The 12,293-nt window shown below is 41.2% G+C and overlaps 1 protein-coding gene across 1 annotated transcript in view; it reads left to right on the top strand.

The window, feature by feature from the left end:
- The first annotated feature begins 3,965 nt into the window (after positions 1–3,965).
- Positions 3,966–12,293, top strand: part of LOC128591998 (glutamate receptor ionotropic, NMDA 2B-like) — a 195,380-nt gene continuing 187,052 nt past the window's right edge. The window contains 1 exon segment of the mRNA XM_053599834.1: positions 3,966–4,522. Coding sequence (XP_053455809.1) covers positions 3,981–4,522 — 542 coding nt within the window. The 5' untranslated portion in view covers positions 3,966–3,980.

Below are 12,293 nucleotides of genomic sequence, written 5' to 3' on the forward strand. Positions count from 1 at the left end.
TCCTTTCCACTCCATGCACACATGAAGATTGCCCTTTGATTTGTGGATGCAGCCATAATTTTCAGGGCCTGTCACTGTCTGAACTTATAGTTAGCTCAAAACTTTGTTGAAAAAGAGCCGTTCCCTTCTCGATCACTGGACACCAGATTGATGTGTCAACTAAATTAATAATGCCAGACTACTCATTATGCCGGGAAACATTGGCCCAAACTATACCTCTGTTTCTTGATTTCTGTTTGGTTTCATTAACGTCCTTTTGGTGCCAGATAAAATGTAAGGCAGCTTTAATAAAGGATTGACAAAATAAAATGGTTGAGATGGACATTGATGGGACCAGAAGAGTTAGAAAAAGGAGATTGTGGAGGATAGTAGAATCAGAAGGTCAGATAATGATGTGTGTGTGGGGGGGGGTATGATGGAGCCATATTAATTTTTCTCTTTTCTTACACTCACCATTCATTGGCTCCCTTCATATTATCCCTGGCAGTATCTTTATAAGCCTTTTATAATTGTGGGAGAGTATTAGAAAAAGAGAGGGAAAGATCAGGTAGGTATCTAATAGACAATTTTCCTTTAAATTCAGTCTCATTAGCATGAGCTCATTTACTATGGACCCATGGGTTTTCTATCAAAGCTCTCTCTTGAGCTTACTATGGACTCAAGTCAGCTGTGGTTTCACCATACATGGAACTTTGCATGTATTTAAGAACCTTATGGTGATCCTTCTTCATTTATCACAGAAAAGGTAGGCTTACTTTGTATGCAACTGGGATCCCTTTCATCCCAAGCCTGTACACCTTAAGGTGTATTTGAAAGCTTTTTTGCTTTGCTATAACCACTGGGCTTGTAGAAGCTCATGTGATTATATTTCTCATTTGGGAATCCTGAAAATTCCCTTTACTTGGAAGTATAATAAGAAAAACAAATGGATATTTCCTAAAAGTGGTAGCTGTTCTAGGTGAGCTATTCTGTCCCTAGTCTTCCTCTTCTGTTGTGGTGGTTCCCTGTAGGTGCCTGACAAGTTTTGGAATGATTATTATGTTCTATCGCCTGGATCTGCACTTTTCTTAGTCTGTTCAGGCAACTATAACAAAATAACATAAACTGGATGGTTTATAAACAACAGAAATTTATTTTTCACAGTTCTGGAGGCTGAGAAGTCTAATGTCAAGGTACTGGCAGACTTGGCATCTGATGGACTCACTCTCTAGTTCATCGATGGTGCATTCTTCCTGGGTCCTCACATGGTAGAAAGGGCAGTTAGCTCTCTGGGGCTTCTTTATTATTTTGTTTTTGTTTATTTTTTGAGACAGAGTCTCAGTATATTGCCCTCGGTAGAGTGCTGTGGCATCACAGCTCAGCAACCTCAAACTCTTGGGTTTAAGCAATTTTCTTGCCTCAGCCTCCCTAGTAGCTGGGACTACAGGCGCCTACCACAGTGCCTGGCTATTTGTTGTTGTTGTTGTTGTTGTTGTTGTTGCAGTTGTCATTGTTGTTTAGCTGGCCCATGCTGTGTTCCAACCCACAAGTGTGGGTGTATGTGGCTGGTGCCCTACCCACTGAGCTACGGGCACCACCTGGGGCCTCTTTATTAAGGGCACTAATCCCAGTCATGAGCGCTCCACCCTTGTGATCTAATCACCTTTCCCAAGGCTCTATCTCCTGATACCATCATCACATTGGGAGTTAGGATTTTGACATACCCTGTTTCACCGAAAATAAGACATCCTCCGAAAATAAGACCTACTTACAGGAAAGATAAGACATCCCCTGAAAATAAGACCTACCGCATCTTTGGGAGCACACCTTAAAATAAGACACTGTCTTATTTTCGGGGAAACAGGGTATATGAATCTGGGGGGATATAAACATTCAGAACACAGCATCACTGCATTTTATAACCTAAGGAGAAAGTTACCTTTGCCTGAAGAGTAGTACTTGTGTTATAAGACAGGTCTAGGAATAGGGGATGACCAAGATTTAGAGTGGACACATACAATATAATTATTCAATTCTGAATTAATTCCTGTTCTCTTACCCACCCATTCTTGGTGCCCTATCCTCCCTATTTTTCTGAATTCCACAGTCTTATGCTGTTACTCTTCAATTGCACACTTAAATTCTGAGAAGGGAGCTGCCATGGTAAGCACCATTTCACCCTAGGCAGGAAGAATCCCTCCCAAATGATTAAGCATCTGCTGTTTCATTCTGGATACCCTGTGGAAAATGGGGAGAGTTTAAGCCATGGCCTGTATCAGGGCCAAGGGGCTGGCAGCTCTCATTGCTGAATCAGGGTTTTTGGACACCAGCTGGATATTTCTCAACCTGTATTTTTTTCAGTAGTGGGTGCCCAAGAAACACAGCAATTTCTCAGCTACAACAATATGTTCCTGAACTAAGAAATCACTATATAATTTTGTTTAAAAGCCCAGGTCTCTTGTAACTGTGCTTTAAAGCTCTTGTTGGGGGGAAAGAAAGAACTGACCCTTGGAGGAAGGCACAATTTTGTTAGCCTGTATTGCTATAAAATGGAGATGAGCCATGGGATAGAAGATAGGGGGCACAGACCAAGGAAAGAGGTACCATTATCCAGTAGGAAATCAGGGAGAAATGGACTGAGATTGAAGGACAAGGCTAAGGAGGTGTTCATTTTGTGGTTTCAGATTCTTCCAGCTATAAGGTAGAGATAAAATGCAGGGCTTGACATCTTAGAATAGCAGGTAAAATATAGCTTAAAACAGGAGAAATTGAAAATGGCTGCTTCCCGGAAAGGGAGGAGAAAACAGAAGATCTTCAGAAGTGATGGAGGGATGTGTGTAATAGGCAGGTCAGCCTCACACCTGTGGTGTTATCTAGGGAAAAGAAAGAACCATCTGCTATAAGCTGATCTAAAATAAAGCTTAATCATATGTGAGCTTGATTGAATACCAGTAATTTTAACTTGGAGCTTAGATATGCTGTTTGAGCCTTCCTCCAATTTGCCTATCTTAGTATCAGAGCAGAAGTTGGAGGGCCAACTAAATGTACTATCAATTTAATAGTGACATGTTTACAGAATATATATCCTAATTCAATCAGTATGTATTGTACTACCCAAGAAACTCCCTGATACCCATGCATGAGGACCATCCATCTTCTAGGCTGTTGAGCCTATATCACCTCTATAGGTGGGTTTGAGTGTAGATTGACAGCATTTTGGATTATTCACTCTGTGACTGAGTGATACACATCCACATCAAGAAATTCCAAAGCCTCAAAAAAGAGTGTGTGTGCATGTCTGTGTGAGTGTGTATATATGTGTTCATATAACTCATTTGATAGCAAAACCTGATATGAACTGACACAAGTCCATGGGCTTGTTTCTAGAGCTGATGGTGTTACAGGGTTCCTCTGCTCAGGGCTAGACAGGGACTGTCATTCTCTAGGCCTGAGTGAGCTTAGAAAGCAGGCCCCCATCTCTTGGTACAGCCTACCTTTTCCAGGCCACACCCTCTGGGTTCTAGCAAGATCATGAACAACAACAACAACAAAAAAACAAGAACAAAAAAGAAAATCATTATTCCACTTTACATGATTCTTCATATGTTTTACTATAGAAACATTAACATATTTGATTTTGGGGAGTTGCCCTAGGCACTGGCCATGACATCAGGGAATTCAGATAAGGAGATTATAGACAGATTGATTTTCTGTGAAGTCTAGAAGATAGTTTTAGGAAGAAAGATGTTATAAGTGTCTCCAATTAAAATATTGAAAAAAATATTTTATTGACAGTGAAAAATATTAAAGGTATTATATGCAGAAATAACTAACAAACCTTTGTAGTCAATTATTTCACACTCTCCATTACCATCTTTGGTCTGATTTGTCTTCTCTCCCTTTCTCTCTTTTTTCTTTTTTTTTTTATACTTTCACTATTTTAGGATGAATCTTCCATGTTCTTCCAGTTTGGTCCATCAATTGAACAGCAAGCTTCCGTCATGCTCAACATTATGGAAGAATATGACTGGTACATCTTTTCTATTGTCACCACCTACTTCCCTGGCTACCAGGACTTTGTAAACAAGATCCGCAGCACCATTGAGAATAGCTTTGTGGGCTGGGAGCTGGAGGAAGTCCTCTTACTAGACATGTCACTGGATGATGGAGATTCTAAGATACAGAATCAGCTCAAGAAACTTCAAAGCCCCATCATTCTTCTTTACTGTACTAAGGAAGAAGCCACCTACATCTTCGAAGTGGCTAACTCAGTAGGGCTGACTGGCTATGGCTACACGTGGATTGTGCCAAGCCTGGTGGCAGGGGATACAGACACAGTGCCCTCGGAGTTCCCCACTGGGCTCATCTCTGTATCCTATGATGAGTGGGACTATGGCCTCCCTGCCAGAGTGAGAGATGGCATCGCCATAATCACCACTGCTGCTTCTGACATGCTGTCTGAACACAGCTTCATCCCTGAGCCCAAAAGCAGTTGTTACAACACCCATGAGAAGAGAATCTACCAGTCCAATATGCTAAACAGGTGAGTATTGAACAAAGAGCACACTGATGGTGGGGATTGGAGGAGGCCTTCAAAGTCTGGGGCTGGACACTCAGAAACTATGGGCAAAGCAGTTCAAGATGGCAGCAGGGTGGAGGCTGTCCTCAGAGGCAGCTATCCATTAGGACTGGGGGGGAACCATCTTGGATCCAAACCTTGCTGTCCTGTTTTCTCATTCTAAAGAAACACAAAATAATTCTGGTGTTTTGAGCATTTATCATGTGCTAGATGTTAATTTTAAATATTTGCATGTTTTACTTCATTTCATCTTCAAAACAACTATATTGGGCAGCCTTTAAAAACTTTTCATTTTATAGGACAAGAGAATAGGCTTGTAGGTATAGGTTATCCAAAGTCATGCTGTAAGCTGGTGGTCAGTTTGGAGTTGCATCCAGGCCTATCTTATCCGTCAAGACTATTAATCACTAGGTAAGATGCAGTACACTTAGAAACAAGGGAAGGCCAGTACACTTTCCTTTGATTCCTGCACTGTTTGTAGAAGGAATGGAGAATAGGTTACATGGTTCTGTGGGCATATGAAGAGTATTTTTCCCTTAAAAGAATAGGCTTTTTAAAAATCTCTTTTGTTTCTTCTCTCCCTGCCTTTAAGAGTGAGATCTCAGTCTGGTTCCTTTAGCAAGACCTCACCTCACATAACCCAGCCATGGCAACAGTGTATCCTCCCAAGGCTATTCAATGACTATGTGGGTGTAGAATATACTATAGCAAATTTGTGTGGCTTCATATGTGTATTAAACTGTTATATACATACATTGTAAAAATTCAAACAAAATAGAACATAACAAAGAAAATAAAAACAACCCTAAATTCAACTAACCAGAGATAATCATTGACAAAATAGTTAGTAACCATCCTTCCAGACATGCCTGTTTGTGCATATACTTATGTGGATATAAATCTACCATTTTATGCGTGTGGTAATATAACTATACTTCTGTTCAATAGCCTGACTTTCTTTCACTCGACTATGTTTTGGACATCCGTTTTAAATTTACTTTGAATTCTCTCAGACATACAGAAAGGTATTCATAAAACCTTAATGCATGCTTACATACTCACCCTGCAGCTTAAGAAATAAAATATTAGAAAATGTACCCTGGGAATGTTAAAATACATTTAGCGGAGGTTAATAGTAGCTTCTAGAAGGGGGTTGGACTGCAGTCTCTAGACTAATCTCCTAATTTGGGGTTGAAACTCAAACCAGCTTTAAGGTAGCTATCTTTGTGATCTAATCATCATATTTTCCCACCGTGAACTTCCTTGTCTTTCTCTCATCCCTAGATTTTACTCCTGTTTGGTAGAATTTCCTTCCACCTGTCTGGTGGCTCTATCTTGGGCTCCTGAGAGCACTCCCTTTCTTCATGCATCCCTTAAATATTAATGCTTCTCAGGGTTCTTTCCTAGATGCTCTTCTTTTTTCATTTGTTGCCAGGGATAAAATTAATGTCTGTATAATCCCCAAACAGACATCTTGCCAGAACCTCTCCCTTGGGCCCCAGATTTGTACCTTTAACTGTGCCCAGGTATGTCCCTTTGGATGCTGCGGGTCCTCAGAACGCACCAGATCCAAAGCTGAACTGCGTATCTTCCTTCCCATCACATTTCCACCCTCTCCAAGCCAAACTGCAAAGGATACATCCTATGATCAAGCTGCAGAATATAAAAATTTCCAAGATGTCCTTGATTCCATATCCCTGACGTGTATAGCCAATCAAGTCATTTTCTCTGGGTCTTAGTCCCCCAATACCCCTGGAATGCTGTGCTCTCCCCTACCCCATCCCAGGCCATCTCCGCTGACCTGAATTACTGCAGGGCCTCTCACATGATCTTCCTGCTTTCTCTTCTGCTTCTTTTCAGTCTACACTGCAGTCGGAGTGATCTAAAATGAAAATGTGATTTCATCACTCTCCTGCTTAATACCTTTCAGTGGCTTTTCATTGCTCCCATAATAAGGCCCAATTTCCTTAATGTAGTTTATAGAGACTTTCACAGCGTGGGTCCTGTCTATCTTTCCAAAACTGCCTCATGCTATTCTCTGCCTTGAACACTACCTTCCTGCAACACTGAACTTCCTCTGGTTCTTGGAAGACACTGTGCCCTCTCTCATTTCCAGCTCTGTCCTCTCTGCCTAGAGTGCACTGCTCAGCATACGGCTCCCCTCCAGACACATCGGCCCTACTCTTTTGCCTGCCCGGTACTCTTCCTTCCTCGGACATCAGTCCTGGCACCACTTTGGCTGGGAAGTCTTCTCTGAGCCTTGGCCTAGCATCACTACCTTACGTGTGTTCACTGAATCTTATACTTTTTCAATAAAGCCACTCTTCAAACCATGGCAATTCCATGCTTTAATATCTCCCTTCCCTGCAAGTTCCATGACAGTAGGGACCTTCCCACCTCACTCATTTCTTTGACCCTATTCCTAGCAGAATGTGTGGCCTAAGGAAGTGAATGGACTATGTCCTCTGAGACTCAGCACATGCCTGCTATGCAGGGGCTGACTTATTCTGCTCCTCTTTGCAGGATAATAAAGATCTCTCTTGAAAATTTACTGTTGATTCAGTTCTATACATTTTTTTTTTTACTACCACTATCTTGAGTGTTAAATCTGAATCTGATTCAGATAATTTTTCAACATGTTTGTTAATCAAAACCAAAGCGAACAATGGAGACATATGGAGACTAAAAATCTGCCAAACAACACAAAGAAATCAAGTGGATGTTACCTTAAAGTCCATGAACATGGTCCAGGAATACTTGCTTTTATCTTAAAATTTCCTTTGGGAGAACATGATCTGCACATCTTTTTATTTCCTTCTTGGCTTATTTTACTTGCTGCATAAGTGTTATCTCAAAAGCCTACTCTAACCTGGTATCTCCGAAACCACATTTGTTACCATCTCTCTGAGGCCTGAGAGGCTCTCATGTGGTCACTCAGGAAGGTAGCTGTCCTAGATCCTGTAGAACAGACATGCCCAAACCTTTTTCTTTTTCTGCTGCACATTGGAAGAAGAGTTGTCTTGGACCACACATTAAATTAAAAAACACTAACAAAAACTGATTAAAAAAGGGGTGGGGGGGTGAGACATGTTTTTTTGTGATATCTGACACCAGAAATAAGCAAAAAAAAGTTCTCACAAAATCAACATGTGGCCAATAGGCTGCAGGTTGGTCACCCCTACTCTAGATGTTATTGTCCACATAGGCCACTTCCACCTTCTCAAGTGTGCCAGTCCTAGAGGGAATAAATAAGGCTCACATAGCATGGTACAGGTTATTCATCAATTTCTCAGCATCAGGGTAAAGCAGGGAGAGAGAGAGTGAGAGAGACAGTTTAGAGACTTCCTAGTATGGCTCTTCAGACTACCTACTTCTGCACTAAGAGATTTCCTCTGGGGAATTTCTCTCCTGCCTCAGTTCCCTGATTTTTCTTAGGTTCCACATCTACCTGCTGCTAGACATTTTCTCTTGGATGTCTCCTTCCTCTACACATCTGTGTCCTTCACTCTCCTCTGGTGTCATTTCCTTTTTCTCCTCAATGCAACTCCTTATGGTTTTTAATGCTGATCCTTGCCTCTCTCGAAAATACCTTATTTATTTATTTTTTTTTTTGGTTGTAGTTGTCAATGTTGTTTAGCTGGCCTGGGCTGGGTTCAAACCGCCAGCCTCGGTGTATGTGGCCAGCGCCCTACCCACTGTGCCATGGGTGCCACCATTTTTCTATCAGGACCCCAGAAAGGGTCAGGGCTAACAGAGATTACAGAGTTATTCCCAAATTCGAGGTGACATCACCAGGGGTAGGACTCTCCAGAGCATCAATGGAATTCAATTAGGCACACTCAGTTCACTCCTCCTACTTATCCTGGTCTGAAATCAGACTCTCCTCCTCCGCCCCCCAAAGCTCTGGTCTCACTAGGGTCACTCTTTTAAATAAGGAACCAGGCAGCCACACCATTTAGCCACAGCAGGAAATCTTTGCAAATAAAACTGCAGCAAATGGCTGGTTGTTTTATGAGGCTGACTTTTCCTTTGGCGCTGCTACTCACCTCTCAGCAAGAGCTGCAAGGAGAAAGGCTCCTCTGGAAATTTCCGGGAGTGCCCCACCCCCAGGATGACACTAGGGTATAGAGTTAGGAAAGTGACTGCCCCTCATCCCCTTTGAAAACTCAGTAGCACTCTCATAGGTCCTGTTCTTCCTGGCAGCATTGCATGGGGATTCAAAGCTCTCCTTTATGGCTAGCCAGATTGTGGTTTTCTTTCCATGTGGGAGAAATTCCTAAATCTAGATATAGGGAACAGACACAGAAGTTATAGGATATGCCTGAATCTCAAAGAGAGACATATATTTGAAGTGATTCACTTGCTGTTACCAAAGGAAGAATTTTAAAAATCCTTTAAATGCACTATTTCAGTTCACTATCAAATAAACATTATTTATTAGGTGTTAATCCAAATTCCTTTCTGATAACTTCTTAATTCCTTGAAGCTTAGCCTGCCATAGACTTGATGATCATTTCCAGATAATTGGGTTTTGCTTAGAGAAGCATTTTATCAGGGTTGTAAGAAAATACGTAAGCCCAGTTAGATTTGAATCTCGTATAAACAAGGAATAACTTTATTAGTGTAAATTCATCCTAAATATCGCATGGGACATACCTACACCAAAAGAATATTTATAATTGATCTGCATTCAAATTTAATGGGGCTCCTGTATTTTTATGTGCTAAATCTGGCAACCGTACTTTGTACACTAATAAAAATTAATTTTCTGTTATACTTTCGTAGTATTCGTTTAGGCCTTATTGGCCACATAGTATAATGCCCTGCATATACCATAGCCCAAGACATGCTGGGAGACTTGTATTCCAATAAGGAACTTTATTCAATTAGAAGAATTGTAGAATTTCTTATGCCATATACACGTGTTCTCTAAGTGAAGAATTTTCTTAGTTGCTGAGAAAAGTCTGAAAACTTTTGATACCAGATGATTTGAAAATACTGAGAAAGTGATTAGATCAATTGTCTGAACCCATATTTATCTCCCTGAACTAGGGAGGAATTGTTGGCTGTTAGTTGGCACACGTCTATATTTTTCATCTCTCACTTCCCCGAGGAGTAGTTAATGGTTTTCTTTTCAACATGCTCTCTAATGCTCTGAGAGTCTGTTTTTGTCACTCACGTGGTGGTACACCTGCCATGTACCTCGACACTCTCATTCTGTCCTGAGAACCCGACACTACTTCCCTTCATTCAGGCTACTTTAGGAACTTATGGAAAGAACAGCTGCTCTTGGAGATAGATGGATCTTAATATAGCAAAACTCTTATGAATCTTGCCTAATTATTTTTCCCCAGTGTTCTCGGATTTTGAACTTAACATTCATTTCCTCCACCCTCAAATTCTTCATTTCCAGTGAAAGTTAACATCTCCAAAGCCTGGATCCCCCTGGAATCTAGGCCTCTAGTATTCATTTAGGCCTTATTGAATGGAAAGACTCTGAGGAATGGAAGTAGAGGCTTTGAGTAATTTATGTGACGAAAGATGCTCTGTTAGGTTCTTAATGAAAGAGCTGTAATGAACATGATCTTCCTGTAGCCTTGACACAGGTTCCCCATTTTTAGAACTGCTGTATTATCTGAATTGCCCCCGTGGAATACCCACTTGACTCACTTGGCCTGGAAGGGGCTGAGAGGTTAAGAAATAAATGAGAAATTGGGTCAATTAGTTTTAGACTCTGTGGGCAAGGGCTGCTTTGTTATTACCCATATCTTAGTTGTTATTAAATGTGCATTGAGTGCCCAGGCATAGGCAGATTTATGGTCAGGCAAATATGTGTTATAGGTTCACTTAATCTAATTTACATGTGAACCAAGCAGTGAAAAGGTAATATGAGTGCACAGTTCTAATGGAATCGCTGCCAGAGTGCCGCTCCATCTTGCTAAAGCAGTACACTGGGATCTAAGGAAGGCTACATTGTCAAAGAAAATATTTAGTAAAGTGAGATATAACTATATAGAGAGGGAGGGAGAGACTTTATCTTCTCAATGGTTAGAAGGACATATAAATTGGGGAAAAAAATAACTGAAGAACCTAATAATTGTTCTTAAAGGTATATTCAATGCATACTGGAATTCAGAGCTCATAAAGCAGGCCGTACCTGTTTAAGGAAGAATAATTGAATAAGAAGATTATTCAAACTCTTCTGTTTTCCTCTAGTCTTTCGCATTCCTCCTGTTAGACAAACTGATGGTCATTTTAATAAGAGATCTTTGCTTCTTTCTCTTAAACCCAAACCTGTGAAGGGTATTCTCAAGTATCTAACATTGAGACCCCTGCACAATTCCTCCCTTAATCACTATTTAATTTTGTGGCTGACTTGTAAGAGTTAAAACTTACCCATGATGTTGGTGGCATTTTTTTTCTTCTTTTCTTTGTTTCTCCTCCTCTTCTTCTTTCTCCCCACTCTTGTATATTCCTCTTCTCTTTCCTCCTTCTTTGAAAAACTTATTAGGATTTGGAGGAGAGGATAGGAGATAAAAGTGGGCGAGTGAGTGGGGAAGAGTTCCATCTCATTGAGGACAGTTAGGGTGTGGAAAATGCACCTCTATCCTGGGGAAGAAGACGCAGGTGGCATCTTGCTGCAGAGCTGTCCAACCTTTTTTTCCCACTACCGCACATTGGAAGAATACAAGATGTCTTGGGTAGCACATTAAACATACAAACAGGGCGGCGCCTGTGGCTCAGTGAGTAGGGCGCCGGCCCCATATGCCGAGGGTGGTGGGTTCAAACCCAACCCCGGCCAAACTGCAACAACAACAACAAAAAATAGCTGGGCGTTGTGGCGGGCGCCTGTAGTCCCAGCTGCTTGGGAGGCTGAGGCAAGAGAATCGCTGAAGCCCAAGAGTTAGAGGTTGCTGTGAGCCGTGTGACGTCATGTGTCATGGCACTCTACCCGAGGGCGGTACAATGAAGCTCTGTTTCTACAAAAAAAAAAGGAAAAAAAAATATACAAACACTACTGAAAGCTGATTATAAAAAAAAAAAAAAGTTTTATAAATACATTTTTGTGATATATGACACCACAGATAAGCAAAAATAATCCTCAGAAAATCAGCCTGTGGCCCATGGGCCACAGGTTGGACACCCCTGGCTACAGAAAGGAAGAAGATGGTCTCATAGAAGTGCCACAGCTCTCGGTGGAGAAAGCAGACAAGCCTCATTCTGAAGAACAGATTCTGCCTCAGAAAGGATGTGGGTGACAATGGCCTAGGTTAAAAAGAGGGTCAAGAGGTATATATTTCAATCATCCCCCAGTTGTTAACCAGGGTTTAAAAGTTACTAGCTCAAGCGTTAGCTGCCCTTTTGGGTCCTTCCTGCATACCCAGCGCTGTGCAGTTTTCTAATTTGATCCTTGCAAAAATCCTGATGCAAATGTCCTCAAGAGATACTCTCTGACCACCCTCCTTCAAAGGGCAACTTGTATCCCCACCCTCCCAGCACTCTATATCTCTTCCTCCTGCTTAATTTTTATCTGCTTATCTGACATACGGTATATATTATATTTTCTGTACGTATTTTCAAATCTTTTGTTGCTTCCCTCCTTCCAATTGAATGCAAGCTCCATGAAAGAAGATTTTGTCGTAATCACTGCATTCCTAGCACAATGCCTGGTAAGTAGGCATTTGATAAATATATCATATAGAGAAGTACAAATGACAAGACAGGAATCCTTATT

Source organism: Nycticebus coucang, chromosome 8 (assembly GCF_027406575.1).
Source record: "Nycticebus coucang isolate mNycCou1 chromosome 8, mNycCou1.pri, whole genome shotgun sequence".
Taxonomy (NCBI): Eukaryota; Metazoa; Chordata; class Mammalia; order Primates; family Lorisidae; genus Nycticebus; species Nycticebus coucang.